This window comes from Ursus americanus, chromosome 25 (assembly GCF_024610735.1).
Source record: "Ursus americanus isolate L20-20 chromosome 25, mUrsAme1.1.p, whole genome shotgun sequence".
In the NCBI taxonomy this organism is placed as follows: domain Eukaryota; kingdom Metazoa; phylum Chordata; class Mammalia; order Carnivora; family Ursidae; genus Ursus; species Ursus americanus.
This window is the reverse complement of record NC_142151.1, coordinates 36,914,025-36,939,516: the sequence shown is the minus strand read 5'-3', so window position 1 is coordinate 36,939,516 and position 25,492 is coordinate 36,914,025. Positions and strand designations below refer to the sequence as shown.

The 25,492-nt window shown below is 38.1% G+C and overlaps 1 protein-coding gene across 1 annotated transcript in view; it reads left to right on the top strand.

The window, feature by feature from the left end:
* The window catches only part of NELL2 (neural EGFL like 2), a 316,526-nt gene that overhangs the window by 148,372 nt on the left and 142,662 nt on the right, over positions 1-25,492 (top strand). Inside the window, exon 12 of the mRNA XM_045801231.2 lies at positions 2,566-2,694. Within this exon, the coding sequence (XP_045657187.2) occupies positions 2,566-2,694 (129 nt within the window). The remainder of the gene's footprint in view (positions 1-2,565; positions 2,695-25,492) is intronic.

The following is a 25,492-nucleotide window of genomic DNA, read 5'->3' as shown; positions in this document are numbered from 1 at the left end:
CTTTACAGGTGAGAAAACCTGAAGGTTTAGAAAGGTTAATTAACTTATACAACTAGTCATTTACACAGCCAGTAAGTAATAGAGATTGGATGTAAATCCAGGTCTTTCACCTTCAAAAGCCAAGCACCTATGACTAGAAATGCAAGTATGAAGGTAATAGGGGAATCCAACTCATACTCCAAGGTTTTGAAGTTTTTACCTATAGATTAGAAACAACCCACTTTATTGAGTTGGAATTTTCTACCTGTCAGTAGTCTTTTGACACTGGCATTTTGTATCTAAGAGGTAAAAACAACAGATAGAGTCAATCAACTTATTTGTTGAGAGAATAAATCAAAATAGCTATCTGACATTGTTTAGAGTAAATTGGAAATTGATTGACAAAATTTTAGCTTTCAAGTCTCTGGGTTAATTAAAAAAACCCATCTGATAAAAAGTAAAACACTCCCTTGCTGAACCTAAAACAGTAAAAGCATGATCACATCGTTATCTTACAGTTGGAAAAGTTTTGCAGCAATTAGATACTGTATGGTGAATTTGTGCATGACATTTGATGCTGAGATAAGGGGTCTGAGCATTACTTAGGCAGAATTGAAAAGGGACCATAATAGAGGTGGCATGTATGCCATCGACAGTGGCGGCATAGATTGGGTGAAGTCTGAAAAAAGAGAAAAGAGAAAATACAACAAAGTAAAAAATTGAAAGATAGTTTTGAAAAATAAAAACTTATGAAAGAAAAATTCAAATGCCTCAGGACAGTACCAGGCCTTCGTCACAGCTCTCTGAGAGTTGTTTGAAACGTGGCAGGTGCAATTATCCAGAGATTTAGCACTATGTTAGAACATGATCTCTTGATTCTGTGCATATCTTAGGGACGGGGCCAGTTTTTTGGTATCTTTGTTTTAGCTTTAGAATAAATCGGAAATGATTTTTTTGAGGTTGGTGAGGCGCTGAGCTATTGGGGTAGGAAATGAAGGTGACTCTCGCTGAAATGATTTCTTCTCAGGCATTGTGAAAAGACAATGGAATACATTTTAAGAAATATGGTCTCAATTTAGTTACTTGGGGAAAGGAAGAAAAGGACTCTAGGAGAAAACATTTTTAACTTTTCCTCTTTTTAAAGTGAACCTTTTACTTGTTTGGCCTTATACTTGAGAAAGTAGATTGTGAAGAATCGTGTTAAGAAAACTTAGTCATCAAGTGATTTAACTGCCGTTACTGATTATTTATTGTTCTGTCCTTCATATACGCCTCTTTTCTGTTTTATTTTATTTCTGTAGATGTCACTAATTCATTTTATTTTTTCATGCCCTACTTAATGCCCTCACTGAATTTTGAGAGCATCACCCCTCTTAAGGCTTATTCAATTGTACACACCACTTTTTACTATACATGGTGGTTGCACTTCATGGAGCATATGCTTTAACTCTGGGGTGATATTCAAAAGAGTCATTATGGGCACCAGCCAATCAGAATGAATACCAGCCATTGTGCTGTAAGAGCATGCGTGTTGGCCGCGGCATAGGTCAGTCCACCCTTCCCCTAAATCACAGCGTTCTACAGAAATTTGCTTACAAGTAAGATGGGCCAGTTTAGAACTTCCATCTTCATGATCTGCTCAGGTGAAAGTCTTTCCTTGCCTATAGGTAGATGAGTTTATTCTGAATGACATGAAATACATTTCTCTAGTCTTCTTTTCTTTTACACATGGACTGAAATTGTAATTCTTTAGACGATGTAAATCTAGATAGATAACTTATGCATCAGGCAATTTGAAAATTGTTTGAATGATGTATAATCATGCAATTTCCATTCAACATGGATTCCAGTGTTTAAGCTTTTCATTTCAGCATCTTAGATGATCTTTGAACAAGGGATTCACACAGGCAGAAGAGAACCTGAGGAATTACACATGACTGGTGCCACTGTTCATAAAATGTTCTGTTTTTCTGTCCTCTCATAAAGATTCTGGAATCTGAAATCTCTGTAATTCATATTTTTTTCGTTCTTTTGAGTGGACATCCAATGCTGTGCAGATTTCCAGAGACAATTAGATTAAAGTGATATAATTTTCATTTTTAGCACATTTACAGCTTTTTTTTTTTTTTTCTAAGGATGACAGTCTCTTTCATTTCTTAAATATGCAATGTTCCTATTTCTTCTGGCCTGGTCTGTACTATCCATAGGTATTGATAATGTTCAGCCTCTAGTTCTCAGATTACTTTCTCACTGGGTTATCTTTTATATTGTAAATCTTCATTTTGGACTCCAAGAATCTTTGTTTCAGATATTTGGAGGACTATAATTCATATATTAGGGACTAGAAAACATAAAGTCAGAAACAAAGAAGACATAGAATCAGCTTGAAGTAGGGAACAACTAAGTTAAACATGAGGAAACGCTTTTAGTACACATAGCATGTGGTTCTCTAACCTCGATGAAGATATCAATTTAAAGAATAATTTAGGGAAAAATAGCTTCTAACTCAAAGAGAGTATTTAGCAGCAAAGTTGATTCGCTTTGTCATAGTTTCATTTACCTTAATAAGTTTCTTTTTTCTTGTAGGTTATGACTTCTGTTCTGAAAGGCATAACTGCATGGAGAATTCTGTCTGCAGAAATCTGAATGACAGGGCTGTTTGTAGCTGTCGAGATGGCTTTAGGGCTCTCCGAGAGGACAATGCCTACTGTGAAGGTAATCCTTGTAATGATGTGTAGCTCAGCTGTATAAATTTCCTAGGATTACTGCATGCAAAATTTATTAATTTCCCAGGTTGTCAAGTTGATGGGCCCATTAAAAGCAGTGAATTTAATTTGAAGCATATTAATCAGCTAAAAATAATTATCTTTCAAATTAAAATTTTTTAGCTATCTGCTCTATGTCAGACTAATAAGTTAATATGGCTGGTTTCTTCAATTAAAATAATACTTCCACTGTGAAATTGCCTTCTTTTTTTCATAATTAGATGTTCAGATAGTTCACATATTGACATGATTACTGTGGCTTGCAGTTAGAATTGTAGTCACATTTTCCCAGACAATGTTGTCTAACAAAAGCAATCAATTAACAGGAAGACAGAGTACCCACCGCTATTTTTGTTTGCTGCTGTAAGTAATCTCAGTGGTTGTATTCATGCTCTGTGGTATTTAGTAAATAGCTCCAATGGAGTAAATAATTTCTAGTTATTTTTTTAGAATCTTAACTAATATCCAAGGTGGTTTATCCTCTCATGGAAACAGTCCAAATACTGTGAAGGGGTCCTTGACATTCACAAATACTATTCATGAAGACCCTGGAAGTCCATGAGATGTAGTAATTTATTTTTTCCCAGAGGCACAGATTTGAATGATTCTCATTAATTATGTGACTAGCTAGTGGGTCTAGCAAGTAAAAACACTGACACAGTGGTATTTGGACATTTGGAGTGTTCTAGACTTACCTTTTCCAAATGTCCAGAATGTGCCATTGGTCCTTGGAGACAGAAAACCTCCAAGGTATAAACTTGTCAGCCTCTGTTTAGCTACACGATGATTTATTGGCCCTTGGGAAACCAATTTCTATTGTTTCTGTTAGCTTTCAATAGATTTTTCTCTGCCTTAAAAGTCAGTATTTATTTTTAAAAATTGACCTTTTTTTCCAAAGTATTTCATTAAGTGCTTCTGATTCAGTCCTAAGAAAACCATTATATTTTTGCTGAAGGAAGGACATGTCTTTCCTTCCCCATTTACAGTGCAGATTTATTTACAATTCCTCCTTTTGAAAGGTTTTATACAACAAATGGATTTAAACTTACTTAGTAATGTATTTTTCATTATAATATTTGAGATCTTTAACATGTAATAAGCTCCACTGATATTGTCAAGGTGTATAATATGAAACCACATGATATAAACTCATGTGATACCTCTTTTTGAATCTTAATTTTGTGGTCATTATTCATATTTGGAGCTGCTTCCTTGGTTGCTGTTAAATACATTCCCTCACGTCATAAATATTTAGTAAGCACCTATTGTGTACCAAGCACTTTTCTGGGTACTGGATAGTGAATGGTAAATATGCTTCTGTGCTCAGGAGCTCACATTCTAAAGGGAAGACAGAGAATAAGTGGGTAACCTAGAAATAGAGAAGGCATTTTCAGGTAGTAATATATAATAGGAAGAAAATGAAACAGGATGATGTAGTAGAGATTGGGGATTAGTTTAGATGAGATGGGCGGGGAAAATCTATGGGGCTTGAGGGGGTGGGGTTGACAGTTGATGTGAGACCTGATGATCAGGAAACACCACAGAAAGTTCTGGAACAGAGCCTTCCAACCAGAAGTGATAGCAAGTAGAAAGACCCTAAGTGGGAATTATCTTGGATGTTCTAGAAACTAAAAGAAAGGATAATGTGATGCAGCAGATGAATCAGTTAAGATGCAGTTAAAGAATTAATTAAGGGCCAGGTAATGTAGAGAGGCTCATAAGGATTTTAGGGGAGTGACAACACTTGTATTGAGAAGGATAGCTATGGGTGCAGTGCCTTAAATTAACTAAATTGTAGATTATGGGGCTAACTATAGTGGGGAGAACAAAAGCAGACATAGGAAGACCAGTTGGAAGGCTACTGCAGTAGCCTAGGCAAAGATGTTGGTGATCTGGATTAAGGAAATGATAAAGGAGGGAGCATATTCTTGGTATTTTTTGAAAGTAGAGCTAACAACTTGCAGCTGGTTTATTGTGGAGGAGAATTGAAGAGGGATCATGGGCGGGGGCAAGATTTGGAGTTTGAACAACACATGGATGGTGTTGCTATTTATTGAGACAGGAAAGAATTCAAGAAAAGAGGCCAGAGATTTAGATTAAATAACTTTTCAAGGCAACCTACTGAAAATAGGTTTGTATCACTGTTCTCACCTATAAATGTGTAGCACAAGTTGGCGGCTGCTTTCCATTCTGAATGGATCATATTGAAAATTTGTAACTTTCTTCTTCAAGTTATTTCTTTGTCATTTAAAGATAAAATCTTCAAAAGTTAAGAAAATGATGGAAAAAGTGGTTGGTTTATTATTGAGATCTTGAATTTTTCATAATGAGTACTTCTAGTATTATTATCTTTTGTTATTCATGTTAAGAGGTTTTTTCCCCAGTATTCTGATCAAATTTGGTTTTCCTTTTCATTCTGTTATTGTTGCAGTTAACTCTAAGGATGTTTGACTTCTTAGAAGCAACATTTTAAAAAAATTATTCAATTGCACATGTTGTCTGTCAGCTGGTTTTATAGAGTTCTGGTCCTCTAAGAAATTAGACCTGTGATCATGTACAAAACTAAGCGAGTGATGATTTGTAAGTGAGACAAATGTTGTTCACCGAATCTGTGGGGCTGCTTTAATGATATGACTGTGACTGCGACTATTGATTTTTACCACACTTTACTTGATAAGGGTTCAAATAGCACTGGTAAATGTTGGAGTTCATTTGTTCATTTGGCAAACATTTATTAAATGCCTACTTTGCTTTAGGCTACACTAGAGGTGAAGCAGTAAATAAGATATACCTGAGTGATACTGTCTCAGGCAAGAAAGATAATAAACAGGTCATTACACCAAAGATCATTTAATTGCACATGTGGCAAGTGCCCTGAAGAGAAATAGGTTGACAAGGGCTGATCTGGGTGGGTGGTGGTGCTTGAAGAAAATAGAGGTTTCTTTGGAAATCTGAAGATTAAGTAAACATCAGCTACGCATAGAGGTAAAGAGGGAAATGAAGGGAATTTCCTAGTGGAGGACTCAGTATGCCTCCAGGCCTCCAGGTGGAGAGAAACACTTTGTAAGAATGGCTAGAAGGCAGAGAGCAAAGGGAGAGGATGGATGAAGGGCAGCAGGGCCTTGAAGGGCACAGTAAGGACTAAGTAAGGGTTTCATGCTAAGAACAAGGGGGTAGGCAATGGAAGTTTTAAGCAGAGGAGTGCCATGATCACATTTGTATTCTGAATAAATCATGTCAGTTTCAGGCTGAATAGAGGTAAGACTGGATGTGGGAAACCAGGGGACGGGAGACAGTGGTAGCTTGCACTTAAAGTGGAGAGGGAGATATGGATGCATTCGAGAGCATTTGTGATTTAAAACCAGTCCTGCTGATTAACTGATGAGAGGAGATGATGAGGAGTGAGGTTTCAAGGTTGATGCTCAGGTTTCTGGCTTAAGCAATAGGCAGGTGCCGGTGCTGCTTACTTAGGAATCAGATTGGTTGGGAAGATCATCATGTTGGGTTGTGGTATCTATGGGACATCACAGTTGAGTAGTCAGGTGAATATACTTGGATGGTGAAGTTCAGAGAAGTTTAAGTTGTACATAAAATTTGGGATTTTTTGGCATATAAATGGTAGTTGAAGAACTGGAAGAAATTACCTAAGAGAGGTTTGAAAACTCCAGGGTTTGAGCATTTTATAGAAAATATGATGTGATTGGAGACAGCAAAGCTGTGGCTGAAATGTAGGAGGGAAGAAAAGAAGGCGGTGTCATAGAAATCAAGAGAAAGAGAGAATTTCAAGAAGAAAGGGGAATGCTTCTTAGAGAGCAAGAAAGATGAAGACTGAAAGATGTCCTTTGCATGGAACTTTATGGAAGACACTGAGGACATCAGCAATGGTAAATTGGGTGCAAAGGTGATGACGAAAGCCAGTTGGGAGCACATTGAATATTGCATCATGGGAAAAAATGGATCTGATGAAGGGACAGAGCTTCTTCCAGATGTATGCCTATGAAGGGAAGGAGCAAGAGAGAGCAGTAGTTCAAGGGAAGTGGGGCTAAGGAAGGATTTTTCTTCCCCACCTTCTTTTTTCCTTTTCAATTCTGTCTTTCCCCTCCCCTGGTACCTCAGCTATGTAGATGATAACTTCTCTTTCATGAATGAGTTTTGCAATTCCTTACATATTTATAAACATGGTTTAATATTAGGATTTTATGATTGGATGTCTTGTCCACCTTTTAGATATAAAGGATCTGAAATATTTGATAGTATATTGGCCTACTTCGTATTTCTTGTGAACTGTATGTTTACTGTATTTATTTTAAAAATTATATATTCATCTCCATCCATTCAGTGTCCCTCATTCCCTATAGATTCTTAGTGAAATTTTAGTACTTCCCCTTCATTTGGTCTCTTGTTAGTACATATAGTCTATAAATGTTGTCAAAAATTAGGTTGGCCATCATGTTTTTCAGAATGGTTCTTTGCTACATGTCTTCATTCTAAAATGAAAATTGTAGGACCTTTTGATGTTTTAACTATATCTTCCTTCTTGACATTCCACTATTCATTATTATGTTAGGACCACCTCGGCATTCCATGTCAGAGAGTGTCTTCAGAAGTTCTTCATTTGCTAACTTCTTCTCTTCGGTGCGTAATTGTTGCCAGGGATTATACTGTGTCAATCCAATAGTGCATTATGTTGAGGAAGCTTCTTCCTGATTCCCAAACCCCTTAAAATAATTGGCGTTATTGCTCTCCAAGCCTTTGGCGTTACACCAAGAATAGGAAAATAGTTCTGTGTGAGTCATTCATGTAGTTGCATATCACATATAATTACTGAAATTGGTAGTTGATACTAATGAACTCTGAAATCAGATTGTAAGACATTTCTTCGAATTAACAAAAATATAGTAAATTGCTTGGTATAATCCAAACTTCCTAAAGGAATAATCTTTTATTGATAGACCACTTTCTCTTGGATTCGTTTAAGCTCTTTCATTCTGACTGCTGCTGCCAGATAGTTTTTACTTCATGTCACCTTCTACTTAGTTTTTCTGTCTTTAGTGTCTCATCCCTTCCTACCCACCAGGACCCATTCTCCAGATTAATGTTTATAAAACACCATTTCTTCTATTTGCTAAGGTTAAGCTCCTTTGCTAAGGTTAAGGTTCCAAGGCTCTGTGGCCTGGCCCCACATAGTTACGCATCCATTTATCCTTAGCAGGTCACCTTTAGCTCTCTTAATTATTTCCTTTCCTCAGGATGGTTCATCTGTGTTACGGATTGAATTGTGTCTCTCAAAAATTTATATGTCGAAGTCCTAATCCACAGTACCTCAAAAAGTGACCTTATTTGAAAATGGAAATGTTACAAGTATAATTAGTTAAGATGAAGTCATACTGGTGGAAAAGGACGGGACCATGCTCCAGTATGACAGTTGTCCTTATCAAGTGGGGAAATACAGACACAGACACAAGGGGAGAATGTCATGTGAGCATGAAGGCAGAGATTGCAGTGATGCACCTACAAGCTGAGGAACACCAGAGATTTCCAACAAAATACCAGAAACTAAGCAAGGGAACAAATTGTCCTTTACAGCCCTCAGAAGGAACCAACCTTTGAGACCTTGATTTTGGATGATGGTCCTACAAAATTGTGAGACAATAAATCTCTGTTGCTTAAGCCACCAGTTTGTGGTACTTTCTTTTGGTAGCTGTGGCTAATGTCTATAATCTGGCAGAAATACCTTTTGCTTTTTGGTCTGACTGTCCATGATTTAATCATACTTCTAGACTACTTACTTTTTTTTTTTTCTGAAGACTTTCTTGATAAATTAAGCACACAGATTTAATTTCTAAATCTATTTTAAAATTTTATCTGGCCAAAGAATTTGTACCTTGTTCTATACTGGTTTATATCCAGTTGTCCTCTTGTAATATACTTTCTTATAAACTGTACTATTTATTAAAGGACTCATGTATGCCTCTTTATATGTCTCCCACCTGTAAGTGTCTTGTCATAGACTGTTTATTTTCGTTGAATTCTTCTGAACTTCTAAAATAGAGATAGACAATGTAGAGTTTAAGAAATATTTGTTTATTGATGATTTGAAATACTTAGATATGCTGAACAAATGGGCACCTTTAGGCTACCTCATCACTAAAGAAGTATTGAGGACAAACATTGAACTTATCAAATTGTGCTCATATTGCATAAGGAAGGCTAATTGTCATATTGATTTTTTATAGGTAAAAAGGGATTCAGTTGTTTTAAATTGGTATGTTTTGGTCCTTACAGATTATTTTGAGTAGTGCAAGAGAAGGAATTCATTCATTTAAAACACTTGTTATTTATTAAATTATATGTGCACTGATAAATGGCATGCATATTGAAAGGACCACAAATCCCGAAATTTCCCCATCTCTCTCTTGCTTTTACCTTACACTCTAAGTTTTTACTTAAGATTTTAATTCTATCTACAATTTGCAAAGCAACTCACTTGAACATTAAATGTCTGACGTGTAGTGGTGCTTAATTTAAATGCATTTTAATGTGGAGATTAGAATCTTTTTTTTTTTTTAAGATTTTATTTATTTATTTGACAGAGATAGAGACAGCCAGCAAGAGAGGCAACACAAGCAGGGGTAGTGGGAGAGGAAGAAGCAGGCTCCTAGCGGAGGAGCCTGATGTGGGGCTCGATCCCACAACACCGGGATCATGCCCTGAGCCGAAGGCAGATGCCCAACCGCTGTGCCACCCAGGCGCCCCTGGAGATTAGAATTTTAATAAACATTTGTTTAGTACCTGCTATGTGCCAGGCATGGCACACCTGGGAACATAAATTATAAATTATATTTAGAAATCTACTTTCTGGGGCGCGTGGGTGGCGCAGTCGTTAAGCCTCTGCCTTTGGCTCAGAGCGTGATTCCAGCGTTCTGGGATCGAGCCCCACATCAGGCTCCTCTGCTATGAGCCGGCTTCTTCCTCTCCCACTCCTCCTGCTTGTGTTCCCTCTCTCGCTGGCTGTCTCTATCTGTCAAATAAATAAATAAAATCTTTAGAAAAAAAAAAGAAATCTACTTTCTTTCTTTGTTCCTTTCATTCTTTTCTTTTCTTTTTCTTTTCTTTTCTTTTCTTTTCTTTTCTTTTCTTTTCTTTTCTTTTCCTTTCCTTTCCTTTCCTTTCCTTTCCTTTTTTTTTTTTTTTTAACCTGCTACCAAAAGAACACTATCTCCTCTCATCTCCTTCCTGTCTTTTTAATGCAATCCTTTGGCTAAGGATACCTCTTCTCCCTTGTTTGTTCTGCATTTTGGGAGATTCTAGCCCATGTACGAAGTAGCGTGAACATAACTCTTAATGAAAACAAGTAATTTCCCTATTTTTTTTCTTATTTTGTGTTCTTTTTTCCTGCTATTGTTTGTCAATAGGGCTGTAATAAAAAATATCACCTAGTACTAATAACCATATGATTCTTAAGACACACTTAATATGCTTTCTAGATACAATATCTGATCACTTCCAGCAGTCCTATGATGCAGGCATTTTTATAGTATCCTGTTTTGTGGTTAAGAAAAGTAAAGAGCTTAGGGGCGCCTGGGTGGCACAGCGGTTAAGTGTCTGCCTTCGGCTTAGGGCGTGATCCCGGCGTTATGGGATCGAGCCCCACATCAGGCTCCTCCGCTATGAGCCTGCTTCTTCCTCTCCCACTCCCCCTGCTTGTGTTCCCTCTCTCGCTGGCTGTCTCTCTCGCTCTGTCAAATAAATAAATAAAATCTTTAAAAAAAAAAAAAAAAGAAAGAAAACTAAAGAGCTTAGAAATTAAATGATTTTTTTTTCAAAGATTTTTTTAAATTTATTTATTCGACAGAGAGAGACAGCCAGCGAGAGAAGGAACACAAGCAGGGGGAGTGTCAGAGGAAGAAGCAGGCTTCCAGCAGAGGAGCCTGATGTGGGGCTCGATCCCATAATGCCAGGATCACGCCCTGAGCCGAAGGCAGACCTTTAACGACTGAGGCACCCAGGCGCCCCAGAAATAAAATGATTTGCCCAAAATCGTTTACCCAGTAAACCCAGGCTTCAAATTCATATCATCTATCTATAAATTCAGTGTTTTTAAATTTTTACTACGTTTAATTTACTTATTTCATACCTAATGTAATTCTTATTTTTATAAATAAGAATAACATGTAGATTTTTCTTTAGAGAGACATCTTTTAAAGCAGCTAACTGGCCTTACAAATTGAATGTTTCTGAAAAGGAAAAATAATCTGTATTCTATCCAGAAAGCAGCTCATCGGTATTAGAGAATCTGTAATGAGCTGAAACCACGGTAAATAAACCACATAGGAAGACAATGGGAAAACAAACTTTCTCTTTCCCTCCTACCGTTCCCTCCTTCCTTCCGTTCTTCCTTCCTTCCTTCCTCCTATTTTTTCTCTCTTTCTCAGCTGATTACCACTTCACAAATAACTCATTTAGTGTGAATTTCTGTAATAGCCAGTATCTGCATATTATTAACTATGGAATATAGAGGCAATCTGGGAGGACTTCTTTAGGAAAGATGAGTGATAGCCCCACAGAGTTGCTCCAAGAGATATGAAGAGAAAGATGCAGAATGAGCTCAGTCCTCTGATTATAAACCCAGCACACAGTTCCCACTGGAATTAACAGGAGGCCTGTTAACAGAGTGGGAATAAATAACCAGAGGACTGAGTCCTATGGGATTAATTAGGGAATTCTAGTAGACACTGTAGCTTTCAAAATTATGGCTAATGATGCACTCTCTTGGTGTGTTATGGTAGAGTTTCTTAAATAAGAAGAAGCCCAAGGTTACTGTATTAATCAGCATTCTCCAAAAAAACAACCAATAGGACATATATTGACAGAGATTGATTATAAAGAATTGGCTCACGGAGGCTGAGAAGATCCCAAGATCCGCAGTCAGCAAGTTGTATATCCAGAGAGTTCATGGTATACTTTCAGTCCAAGTCCAAAGAACTGAGAACTGGGAGAGCCAGTGGTGTAAATTTCAGTTCAAGGGCAGGAGAAGACCAATATCCCAGCTCACAGTCAGGCAGGCAAAATATCCCTCTTACTCAGCTTTTTGTTCTCTTTGGGTCTTCCATTGATTGGATGAGGCCCATACAGGTTAAGGAGGAGATCTGCTTTCCTCAGTCCACCAATTCAGATGTTAATCTCATCCAGAGGCACCTTCACTGACACACCCAGAATAATGTTGGATTAAATATCTGGTCATCCAGTGGCTTACTTGGGTCCACAAATAAAATTAAGCATCAACGTTACAAATTAACAAAAAAAAAAAAATGAGAGGAGTAAAAGTGTTTCTGATGTTTTCAAATATGAATTGAACTTTTAAAGGCATCATCTATTCATCCAACCAAGTGAAACAGTTGCCACATAAAACAGCTTTCAGAATTAATATGATACACTGATAACCAGCAAAGACATTGAATCAGTAATCAAAAAACTGCCAATAAACAAAAGTCCAGGACCAGGTGGCTTCACAGGTAAATTCTACCAAACATTTCAAGAAAAGTTAATACCTATTCTTCTCAAACTATTCCAAAAAATAGAAAAGGAAGGAAAACTTCCAAATTCATCATATGAGGCCAGCATTACCCTAATACCAAAAACATAAAGACTCCACTGAAAAAGAGAACTACAGGCCAATATCCCTGATGAACATAGATGCAAAAATTCTCAATAAAATACTAGCAAACCAAATCCAGCAATACATTTAAAAAAATCATTCACCACAGTCAAGTGGGATTTGTTCCTGAGTTGCAGTTGTGGTTCAATATTTGCAAATCACTCAATGTGGTACACCTCATTAATAAAGAATAAGAAACATATGATCCTTGCAATAGATGCAGAAAAAGCATTTGATAAAGTACATCATCAATTTGTGATAAAAACCCTTAATAAAGTAGGTTTAAAAGGAACATACCTCAACGTAATGAAGGCCATCTATGGAAGCATGAGTGTTCTTAGGCATTAAGGAACATCTATTTAACATGTTTACTATGCTGAGGAGATAAGTGTGTGTGTGTGTGTGTGTGTTGTTTTTCATAAAAATTATTCCTTCTCTGATTGAGAAGTTTGGTGAAAAACTTTTGAAAAGCACTATCAAGTGACCCAGCTAAATTTGAACTTGCATTAAGCAGTTCTTCTGAGCTCATTTATCATTTACTCTCTGTGATACTTAACTTCAGCTTTTGCTGACTCAAAAACAATTTCTATTCATTTGTAAACTTGCACATCATTAAGTTATTTAAATTGGAGGAAAAGGGCATTTTTTCTTTGAAGCCAGGGTCTGCTCTGATATGAAGGGAGGACTTTAAATTTTTTAAATCAAACCTAATAAAGAGTGCACTTCTCTGAACTTCTTCTTAGCCATAGATTCTCATGCAAAGGGAGTTGAAGAAACGATCGGTGCTGCCCATATACTATCCTTTTGAAACAAAATACTATAATTGTGTGACTTTCATGGTCAACTGGTTTTTTTTCTTCCAAAGAATGCACATCTCTAAAAGATATTCATGCTTAAGTCTGTTGGAGTTCATGATCACTTTTGGATGCTATGTAAAGAAGACATTATGAATCAGCCATCAATTAATGATACATCTATGTATTAAATAGGGTTAAGAACAAGTACTTTTGAAAGAGGACCTCAGCTGCCTCCATTCTGACCTCACACTTTCTAGTTGGGTACTTTCCAGCTTGTCTCTTGGCTCAGGCTGAAGACCCTGAGGGCAAAGCATCCCCTAATGGGAACCAAAACTACCCTCTCAAGCAATAAGGACTGCCCTGAGCCAGCAAGCCCCCTGCCTGTGGTTGACCCCAGGATAATGATGAATTTGACCGTTGATACCCACCTGAACATACCTACCCATTTTTATCCCTCATTTGCCTTATATCAATCTGGAAGTACTTTTAGTACTTCATATGGTCTTTGAGAGTCCACTGTCTTCCCAGTGTTGGCCTCACTGAAATACATTCCTTTCTGGTTTCATCACCACTCTTTTCTTTGCCTTTGGATTTTGTCAGGGTGAGTAGCCGAATCTGGCTTGTTTGGGACTCCCAGAGCCAGCTACACTTTCACTCCTGTGCTCCAGCTACTCTTTCTTCTCTCTGAGATGGAGCTATAGGCTCTTTTTGGGAATTTTGATTTATGATTGGTTTCTATCACTAGACTTCATTTGGCGACTCTTTGTTCGTTGCCCATTTATTCACAGTATTTGTCGAGCACGTGCTATATGTCAGGCCCTGAATGGGTGCTGGACATACAGCTGTGAGCAAAACTGATCAAGCTCCCTCTGTCATGGAGCTGAGTTTCTAGTAGAGGTAGCATTTAGAGTCTATGTCCATTTTCCAGATGCAGATGGAAATAAGAATTGTGATTGTTGGTTTTGTGCTTTGTTAATATAAGTAGTCCTGATTTTATTCTCTTTGGCAGTTATTTTTTAAGACCTTAGTACTCAACGTGCTGGTCCAAAGACCAATATAGGCCATTACCTGGAAGCTCACTAGAAATACATAATGTCATACTTTATCTCAGACCTACCGAATCAGAATCTGCATGTTTACAAGATCTCGGGGTGACTCCTGTGCATAAGAAAATTTGAAGAGTACTGGTTTAAGGCATACAGCTTATTTCATTGATTATCTTAATTAGTTGGTAGTATCCAATGTTTTTTAGCCATATGTTCAACTGGAGAGGAATTTCAGTGTTCAGAGTCTCCGTTTATTTTTATTGGTATACAATTTGGTTTCCTCGACATGGTTTCTTATGGTGTGGTTCAAGCTCCATCAAAATCACCTGAGGAGGCTGTTTAAAAAACAGATTCCTGGATGCAACCTTAATTCTGCTTAATTGGGTCAAGGTTGGCTCTCAGTAATCTGCATTTTTATAAGTTTACCAGGTGATTCTTATGCACATTAAGTTTGAAGAGGATTATTCTAGATTAATTCTGTATTGATATCCTTCTAAGGATGAGTTTTCAAGAATTATCATGATTTTTGAATCTATAGTTAATGTGCTCCTGCCTAGAAAGATGAATTATTGAGCCTGTGTAGTCCTATATTTTCTTTATCATGTGGTGGGGGTTTTAACCAGGGTTTTCAGCCTTAGCACTATTGGCTTGTCGGACTGGATAATTCTTTGTTATGCAGGGCTGTCCTGTGCCTTGTAGGACACTCAGCAGCATCCCTGGGCTCTACCCACTAGATGCCAGTAGCACACCCCTGTTCGTACCCTGTACTCCCAGTTTTGATAACCAAAAATGTTTTCGGACATTGTCAAATTTCCCCTGGAGGACAAAATTGCTCCCAGTTGAGAACCATTGGCTTAAATGAAGTAAATACTAGGAAGATAGCTGTATGTGAGCATGATACCTACCCTCAGTTTCTGCTACTATTATTAGATCTTTTTGAGGACTTTTGGTTTTATGCCAAAAGTGCAGGGGAGTTTATGTACGAGCATGTAAGGGCTGCCTGGCACTTCAGGCTGGTTTTACCAGGGAATATGGGAAAGACGTAATGTGATGATGGGGAAGAGGATAAACTCTGATATTTAGGATATAAACAAGATTACTGTAGGGCCTAGGTCCCAAAGAACAACAACAAATTAGATAGAAGATTTTTTTTTTTTTTCATTTTTGAGTAGCTCTGAACATGTAGAGTTCTGTAGCTTTGAGATGGGAGCTCTTTTAAAGGAACAAAAGTCGGGACACAGGGTTATGCACCAGCCTTGGCAGAGACTCAGAGAACATGGAAAAGGCCCAGAGAATGCCCAGGGGCAGGGTTGTAGGCAGTGATAGCAAGTATGTGTTGGTTTATTCCTGAACCCATAGAAGCACTCCGGGTACACTGAGAAGTAACGGGGGAGATGTTAAGGGAACGCTCAGATTCACCAGCAGCCATGGAAATTTGTTTCCATGGCCTGTAACATTATTACATTTCTGGTATGCTTTTGAGTTTTGTTTGTCCCCCTAGCCTCACCAGATTGTTTACCCTTGCATTTCTTTGTAGTTTGCAAGAAACATTTGCTGCCTGTCAATGTTAAAAAAGTATTGATAATTTTGTCATGCCTTTACTGCTCAATTGTGTCAATGCTGAAAAGTGACTGGGAACAAATACTTATTTTGTATACCCATCTTTTGCAAAAGAGTCAGTCTAGGACCTACATGGGTACTCTGCAGATTTACAGGGCAGCTACCTATAATTACATCTAAAAATATATGTCGGAAGAAATTTTGAGATTCAGCCAACAAATGAAAATGTAAAATGTTTATGTGGATCAAATCAAAATCTTTCCAGTTTTGACAAGTGGGGGCAGTTCTGTTGTTATGGAAAGAGCATCGCATAAGAAGACTTGGGCTTAATTCTTACCTCTGCAGTTTATCAACTGTGAGAACTTGCGCAAATCACTTAATATCTCTGAGCCTCAGTTTCCTCATCTACTAAATGGGCACATTTGTGTTATGAGGTTGGGAAGGCAGAGGTCAAATAAGATTAAATAAGATGAAGTATGTGAAAAATGCCTTCCAGAAAAATAAGTCCTTGGTAAAAGTTTGTGATTAAACATGTTCTTATTACAACAGTGTGTCAGTCAATTCACACAACATGAATTTATTTTTGGAACTAAGATGTTCACTCTAAGTTTATTGAAGACTTGAGGCAAAAATACTCTGAGAGTCCATATGATGATATTGTCTTATAGTTTAAGCCAATTATAATGAGGTCTTTAACTACTTCAGTAGCCAAGTTACCATGGATTATTTCCAATTCACTATGCCAAATTCCTTTCTAGTCTGAATAACTTCTAAAGTTTTTAGATATAGAGTATGCATAATTCATCCTCATTTTGCAAATTATATGATAAAACTTTAAATATAACAGTGGGTATTTACGTTATTTTTCTGTAGATGAGTAGTAGCAGGATAAAATACCCGGTAATTATTTGCACGTTCTTGTTTATTAATACTAGGAAGAAAACGTCTACTTAGAATTAAGCAATTCATTATAGATCATTTGCACGTATCTTATGTGAATCGATGGTTTATTATTATTTTTTTGTTAAATGAAAATTATTTTTTAAAAAAGAATCTTTTCCCCTGGAAAAGAATCCATTTGAAGTGATATGTGGGGTGTCACATGATTAACAATTTTTAAAAATTTAATTGATGGACCTTTTGCAACTCCATTAAGTTTAAGGTCAGGTATAACTTAGAGATTATATTATAAATACCAGCTTTATCATGCCTTCCAAGAAATCTTAGTCGTGTGTTCTAGTTAAATCTGTTAACAGTCTTGAAGTCAATCAACAAACACTTGCTTGAAATGAAACCACTATTAGCATTCCCTTTGCAATTGTCTTCCTTTCTTCATGTATTCATTTGCTTCCAAGAAGAACCAACTCCAGTATAAAATAAGAGAATCGTATTGTATCAAGGACATCTGAAAAAAGGCTTGGAGATAGGAGATGGAAGTTTCAGCATGGTGAATGGCAGGCAACAGTATAGCTAGAAATGTGTGAGGATTGCAAAAATAAAACAAATCTGACTTTGATTCAGTGGCCCTGAGATTCTGTTTGGGATCCTTTGTGAAAACGTGATGCTGTGAAGATAAATGAAATGACGCAGTCAAAGCAATAGACATGAGAGTAAATGTTAGTTTCATTATCAATATCATGAATGGATATAGGAGTAAGTTGTTAGGAGGTAACACTTGCTGTGGATTGCAGGAAGCAGTTAGGCATAAATTAAGTGAACCTAACAGAGAAATGAGAGATTTGAGATACGTTACAGAAAAGGACTTGACTTGTTTGGGCAAATGACTGTCCAGAGCAGGAAGACCCTCATGTTTTTGGACATTATGGTCCAAAATTACATCTCTTACTCATTGGTAGGATATAAAAATAGATCCCTGGGATTTTAATAATACATAAGAGTATTTTCATTTTTATTTTTTATTCCATCTTAACTTTCCTCCAAGTAATTTTTCTTTGATACAAAGAATGTACTCCCAAACAGATTTTTACTCATTGTTCATATCTTTATTTTTATTATTTTTTTTTAAGATTTTTATTTATTCATTTGACAGAGATAGAGACAGCCAGCGAGAGAGGGAACACAAGCAGGGGGAGTGGGAGAGGAAGAAGCAGGCTCCCAGTGGAGGAGCCCGATGTGGGACTCGATCCCGGAACTCCGGGATCACGCCCTGAGCCGAAGGCAGATGCTTAACGACTGCGCCCCCCAGGCGCCCCCCCCCTTTTTTTTTTAAAGATTTTTATTTATTGTTCATATCTTTAAATAAGAACATGATAGTGAAGAAATGGGACTGGAGTTGTAGACTGCATATATTTGTTGGTACTGAGTTGTTGTGAGGTCATACTTCCTAATCAACATTAAACATTGATTAAGGTTGTCAAATTTAACAATGTAGTTTAGTCAGTGATTTATGTATAAACAAGCAATTGGAAATTGGAGTGGTTCCATATCTTTCATGAAAGCACTGATGTAATGTTTAGGTTAATAACTCTGAATAGGCATCAATTTGGATATTGTAATGACTGAAACTCTTGTTTTTGGCAAAATAAATATATATTTGTTAAATTGGTTTTTAATATTTAAAAATACTAATCTGCATTTGGAAAGAATGCCGTTCAAGTTGATGAATTTTCAAATCCAACGTGACAAGGCAATCTTTCAAATGAGCCTGTCTGTTCCTTAATTTCAAGCAAATTGGATTCAGCCAAAATAGCTACTAACTAGCCACGAATAAGCCCAGACAAGAAGTGCAGAAGTAGAGACAGATGGGATCCCCATGGCTAAAGAGGTTAGGGACACACTGGGGAGGAACTGGGACTTCATCTGGGCCTTGAAGAATGAATCCAATTTAGATTGGCAGAGGATAAGGAAAGAGAAAGAGCAAGATACATTTTGGAGTTTTTTTCTGCAACAGGAGATTTTATAGCCAGGCGTGGTAGATCGAGCTGCTGAGATAGGACCAGACTGTGGAGGAACCATGGGTTATATGGAGTGATTCTAGTCAAGATTTGCAAACTACTAAGTTATCACAAACATTTGGGAAACTTCCCAACTTCATACAGATTCCTGAGCTATGAAAAGGGGGTAACTCTCTAAGAGCCCCCTAAGTCACAGGGTTATGAGAATTAACGTATAATACATAGGCACCAGCAGAACCTAAGTGTTACAAAAATGTCAAGTGGTAGACCTGTGTGAGCATGGCTGCCAACCCTGCTGGGTGCTTTGCCCTGCTTGAGTAATCTTACTATGCATCCCAGCTCAGTTTCCTCTCATTCCCTACAATGATTATTGTAAACCTTCACCATTCCATGCAAATTTTTGATTCTACCCATTCTCTTATTCTCAGCAGGTAACTTCTTCACCAACAAAACAGAGAACAGACACTAACTTGTCTTCCTTCTGCTCCCCTTACATAAGCCCACATGCTGCACGCCCACCCTTTCTTCCTTCTCCTCAGTCTCGGTGGAATAGATACCCTTTCTCTTGGGAGTGATGGGTCCATCTGAGGACTGAATCTTCTCTCTTCCTGGCTTCAGAGGAAACTTATTCCATCCATTATCCCCCCAAACTCTGTTTTCACCTTATTTCCACTTGCTCCTTCCCATCAGCATTTAAATATGTTCACGTTTCTCCCTTAACCAAACATCCCTTCTAGCTTTTGTTTTATTGACCTTCCTCCCCTTTATATCCAAATTTCTGAAAGGTGTGATTGATTTTCACTGTCTCCGTTTCTTCATGTCAGAGGCTCTCCTTCACCTACTTCAGTCTAGATTTTTCATCTCCCCTCCCCTCCAAACTACCTTCACCAAGGTCACTGATAACTTCTGTAATGTTAAATCAGACCTCATTCAGCCCACTTTTTGCTTGACCTCTAGGCAGCAATTAATTCTATTGATCACTCCCTCCTTGAAATACTTCTTTACCTTGTCTTCATGATACTACATTGTATTGATCAGGGATCAGAGTTGCAAACAACACGACCCACTCTGGCAGTTAAAGCAGAAAAGGAATATATTGAAGGATGTTAGGTGGCCCACAATAAATGTACAAGACAGGTTTAGATGATGTTCAGGCAGGACCACACACTCACACCTGGATACAGATCCCACTACTTCTGCCTCTCGGTGTCAACACTACAACTCACACAAATAGTGCATACTGTTCACTGATGACATCTGGGACCAGACTCCAGAACCCATACAGCTGCTACCGTCCTAAGTGCTGAATGCCTTCTCCACCCTGCTTGCTAGAGTTCACAACCTTGCTTTGTTATGAGTTCTTTTCTGAATTGAAGTTTCTCCTAAGTGCCCATGATGGGCGGTCCTAGGTTACAAGTCTGTAGACTAGCTGCCAAGTATGCTGAAATCTGAGTTGTGACTTCCATCTTGGGGAGATGGAGATTACCTCAAATATAGAAGGTGTGTTAAAAGGTGATTGCTGACCACTGTGTCAACTTTCGTCTACCTCCAACCCTCTAGTTTTGCTGCTACCTCTCTGAGTGATCTTTACAGTCTCCTTGCTTTACTTGCCCCTTAAATGTTGAAGTTCCCCAGGGCTCCATCTTAATTTTTTCTTCCTCATTCTGCACCCTGTCCCTGGGTGATGTTGTCTAATACTATGGCTTTAATTACTTTTGGTGTGCTTGAGGCTCCCAGATCTTGACTTCCAGTCTTGTGTTCTCTCCTGGTCTCTCTCTCTCTATCTGTGTCCCTCCATAGAAATATATCCATATCTCTCCATATAGATATCTTTCCCCCTCTCTCTCTCTCTCTCCATATATATATATATATATATATATATATATATATATATATATATCCGTATCTCCACACCTTCTCCATATGCAACCAGAATATACTGTCCCAGACACAGGAAACCAAACTACAAGTGAGCTTATTCCCAACTTCCATTTTGCTCTTCTCGAATCCACCTTGCAGTTTAAAAAGTTCTTGCTTAGTGACTTAATGTCATTTCATTCACTCTCACCCTTTAGAGGAGAAGCATCCCCTCCACCACACCCCCCAAACACACACACATGCATGTGCCTATATGGGCAGACAGCGTTTCTGGAAGGCTGCACAGGGAATTGGTAAAAGTGGTTAGGAGATTTGCTGTGGGACAGTTGAGTGGCTGCGGGTTGGCCTCACTTTAATTTTGCACTCTGTTGCGTCTTTTCAAGTTTATACTCTGTGTACTTATGATATATTAAAAAATGATTTAAAAAACGTCAATAGATTCCCACTGATCATAGGATAAGGTCAAATTCTTTTGTGTGTCTTGCAAGATCCACACACAAAATAGCTCCTGCTTACTTCATTAGCCACATTTAACATTTGCTATTGCTTGAACATACCAGATTCTCTCACTTTCCAGCATAGTTCCCTTGTTTGAAACGCTCGCCTCTTTCCCGTCTCACTTGGCTAACTCTACTTCTCCTTTAGTCCTCTGCTTAGACGTCAAACCCTCTTGAAAGCCTTGCCTTGCCTGTAAGATTTGGAGCGCTCACGTTTTGTTCCAAATGTGGCCCTATTGCTTATCAAATTCCCACAACATTTAAAAAAGTCATTAGTTGTCTTTGAGAAGGACCGTAGCTCTGCAAAGACACATACCACATCTGTCTTCTTCAAGGCCATGCTATTGGTGTTGCCGTTAATACCTTGGGAAATAGTAAGAATTCAATAAATATTGCTTACATGGATAAACTACTCCTGCTTTTGTTTCCTCAGCACCTTAGTAGTCCAAATGATCTCACCTTTCCCCACAGGTGTAATTTTATGTTCCACTCTCAACCCTGTCTCAAATTTTCCTACTGCGTGTCTCCATGTGTATCTGTTTTAAATGCAGGAATGCTAAAGTTAGGAATAATGTATCCTATTAAAAGTAGCAAGAACAATGATATAATACTAGAGATTTGAGGAATGCACCGTACAATTTACAATGAATGAATTTAAAAAGATGAATGAAGAAAATATATGGTTTTTATTTTGAGATGTCAAAAAATCATGTGCTTCAGTAGCACATGATAGATACAGTTTTTAATACCTAAAAATTAATATTTGATAAACAAACTTGTTAATGCCACTGACTTCAAAATAAGATTGCTTGCAGTTCCTTTTAATGTTAGCCTATTTGTAAATGACATTTTAATTTATTCTTTACTGATTTTTCACTGAGCAGCCTGCTTATACTTGCAAATTTTTTTTTTTTATTTTCAAAAATACTCTTATCGTCCCAAATGTTATTCTCAAATCCCTTTCCAGAATTACATTTCTCAGAACTTAGGCTTTTTCCTGGTTTATGAATTAAGTCATTGATCTCTTTGCCAACTTTGCCAAGCCAGTTTTTCACAGCTGGTGGGCCAAGACTTAGCAATTCTAACCCAGACCAATGCATGCTCATCTTCAATATGTGGAGTCCTTGCTGGTGAGCTGCATGCTTCAAGATTTTATTGGCTGAGCAAGAAAGCATTAGTGTTCATTAACATGCTAATATAATCCTTTTACAGGGCAAAATTGAGATAAAATACTGTAGCCTTAGAGATATACCATGCTTTTTTAAAAAATGGCATCAGTGACATACAAAGCATAAGATGGGGAGGCGGGGGGGCGGATAGCCGGGTTGTGTGGCAGAAGCCCGCAGGGGAGGGGCACATCATACCTGAGTGCCCACTGCCTCCAAGGATTGTCTCCAAGGAGATGACTCTATAGGCCAAAAGGAACATTAATGTGGGATCTGGGGACTGGAAACTGTTGTTATTTTGATTTCCACTCATTAGCTGTGTAAACTTGTGTGGGAGGGATCTTCCAAAAGCCCAGATCTGATTCAAGGAACCCTCTCCCAAAACCTTTCCCATTTCATATAGGATGAAGTTCAAAGTTTTTAATGTGGCTCATGAAAGTTCCACAATCTGATTCCTGCCACCTTCTTAATTTGTCTTTGGCATTTCTTTGCCCCCCATGTCTTTAATTGTAAATGAATGCGGTTAGGTTAGATGATTTCTGTAGTTCCTTTCAGGTCTAGAAATCTGTGAGTCTGAATAATTACAAAGTCAGACGCAGCTTTCAGATAGGATAAAAGGGAATTTATAAACTTCTGTTTCTAAAATAGATCAGCTTGAATTATCCTGGGGCAAGAGAGGTTGTTCGAGTATAAGAAACACAGTTTACTTATGCTTTTCAAGTTTGTTGGAGTATGACTGTGTAGCCTACAAAATCCTGGAGAATCAGATTCTCCCCTGCAACCATATAAATCGTGTTCTCTTTGTTAGAATTGTAAAGTATGAGAGCTGGTAATGACGTGGAAACCTCTAGCCTTTGTTTTTATAGATGATGAAATGAGGGTCCAGAGAGATGAAATGGCTGTCAGGCTTATAATAGAGCCAAAGAGGAGAATCCCGCCTTCTTTATTCCCACTGCAGTGTTCTTCCCCTGCAGGACTGTATTTTACCACAGGGGCTCATGTTTACTGTTCTTACAAAAGGCTCATGTCTAAGTAAATGCCTGGGCAATGTACTGGGAAGACAAAGGATTTGCTCTGCCAAGTGGAGCTCCAGGTCAGACCAGTGCGAATTAGGATACTTATCCTTTTTCCTTCTAGATGAAAAGCCATGAAAGGATTCATTGATTCATCCAGAGATTTTTAGTGAGGGCCAGCCATTGTCCCAGAACAAGCTCTCTACCCTCCTGAATCTTATATTCCAATAGAGAGAGACAACAGACATACCAACAAATAATTTAATAGGATATTTTCAGACACTGATAAGTAATGTGGAGAAACGGGGGCTAGGGAGGTTACTGTAATTTAATGAACTTCTCCTCACCTCGATTGTACCTCTCTCATCAGCTCCACAATTGCTTCATCTTACCAACTCTCGTGAGATTTACTTTTCTGTGCCACTTCCTCTACTCCCTTCCTTACAAATGCTTTCATGTTTCCACATCACAGCAAGGAAGATACGTTTCTCGTGTTTGTTGGAGATTTAAGTGCATTCCCGTTGTGTCTCCTCTCCCATAGCTGTATTTCTGTTTTATTTCCTGCATAAACTCCAACCAAATGGAATATTCATTGTTCCTCAGTGTTTCATGTCTTTGCTGCCTATGCTGCCTACACTAGACTCCAATGTCTACAATCTTCCTGCTCATCTTTGAGCATCTTTTTTTTTGACAGGAAATTGTTCTGTGGCAGCCCCCTCGTTCTGTGTATAAGTCTGTCACTTTAAGCCTACTTCTTCAAAAATATACTTTACGCCCTGCCACACCACCCAGCAAATTGTCCTTGGTTGTCTCTGCTCTTAGTCACCAGCTTTCCTCTGAATACCAGTCCTGGTAGTGAGCACATTCTTTCCTCTGTCCCTTCCCTTTCCTTTCCTTCCCTTCCCTTCCCTTCCCTTCCCTTCCCTTCCCTTCCCTTCCCTTCCCTTCCCTTCCCTTCTCCTTTCCCTTTCCCTTTCCCTTTCCCTTTCCTTTTCTTTCTTTTCTTTTTTTTCTTTTCTTTTCCTTTCTTTTCTTTTCTCTTCTCTTCTCTTCTCTTCTCTTCTCTTCTCTTCTCTTCTCTTCTCTTTTCTTTTCTTGCACTTGGCATATAGGACCTCATGCTGTTATTCATGCTGTATCCAGGCTTCTTAGTTTCATTATCAGCTCCTCAAGTTGGGGAGGAAGAGTTATAAAATTATTTATATCACCAAGTATAAATTCCCAAATTTGTTCTGCATTAATAAGCTCAGAACAAAAAAAGGACCATATTAAAGAAGTTGGTTTCTCCCTATTTAATGCACATTGTATATGTTTCCGTTATACAGTATGCATCACTTCATAGCATTATTGTCTTAGTGTTATTTCTTCAGTTAAAATGTATCTTTGTTACCTAACGCGGCACTCTGGCATGTTGCAGGTACATTATATACTTGCTGAATTAATGAGTGAACCCTTTAAAAACATGACTAGATATTTCAGACCCTGTAACTTCCTCCTGTACGTGGTGAGTTTTAAGGAGGGAGATGGAAAAGAATAGTAATATAATGGTCCTGAAAACTTATTTGACTGTGCAATATTCTGTTTTTGAGGAATCATGAGCCCCTCTTAGAGATATTGTTCTCTAGAGTGCAGGCTTAACACATAGAAGGCACCTACGTGGCTGATGATGATAGTACTTACAAGGATCGTAAGCCCTTTCAAGGCAGGACCTACGCTTTAACTGTGTTTGTACTGAATTCTGGATGGGTTGTTAAAAGCCACATGGTCCGGCAGCATGCCCTTGGCGTGCATCTCTATAGCACGCCCAGCCCATGCTCGAATACTTCCTCTTGATAGGACCTACCTTCTGTGGCAGCTCTTTCCAACTTTTCCTCTGCCTACTAGAAAGTTCTGTTGCAGCAGCCGCCATCCCTGGTGCTCTCCACCTGTGACTGTAGTTCTACCTCTCAGGGTCATCGATATGACTGAAAATCCAGGAAAGCGACCTTGGACATAGAAGACATTCAGTAAACATGTCGAGAATTGAACTGAATTGTGAGAATTTGACATTAAGTTTTCGATTCGGATTTCAAGCGAAAATATACCCTGGACTAAGTTTGAACATGATTTTCTGCCAGATCACTTTTTAGTCGTGCTGTTTTGGGGCCTGTGAGTATGTGCACATATAAGTAGAAATGACATTTATGTAGCTTTGCGGTTTTGAATGAGGCTCTTTGGG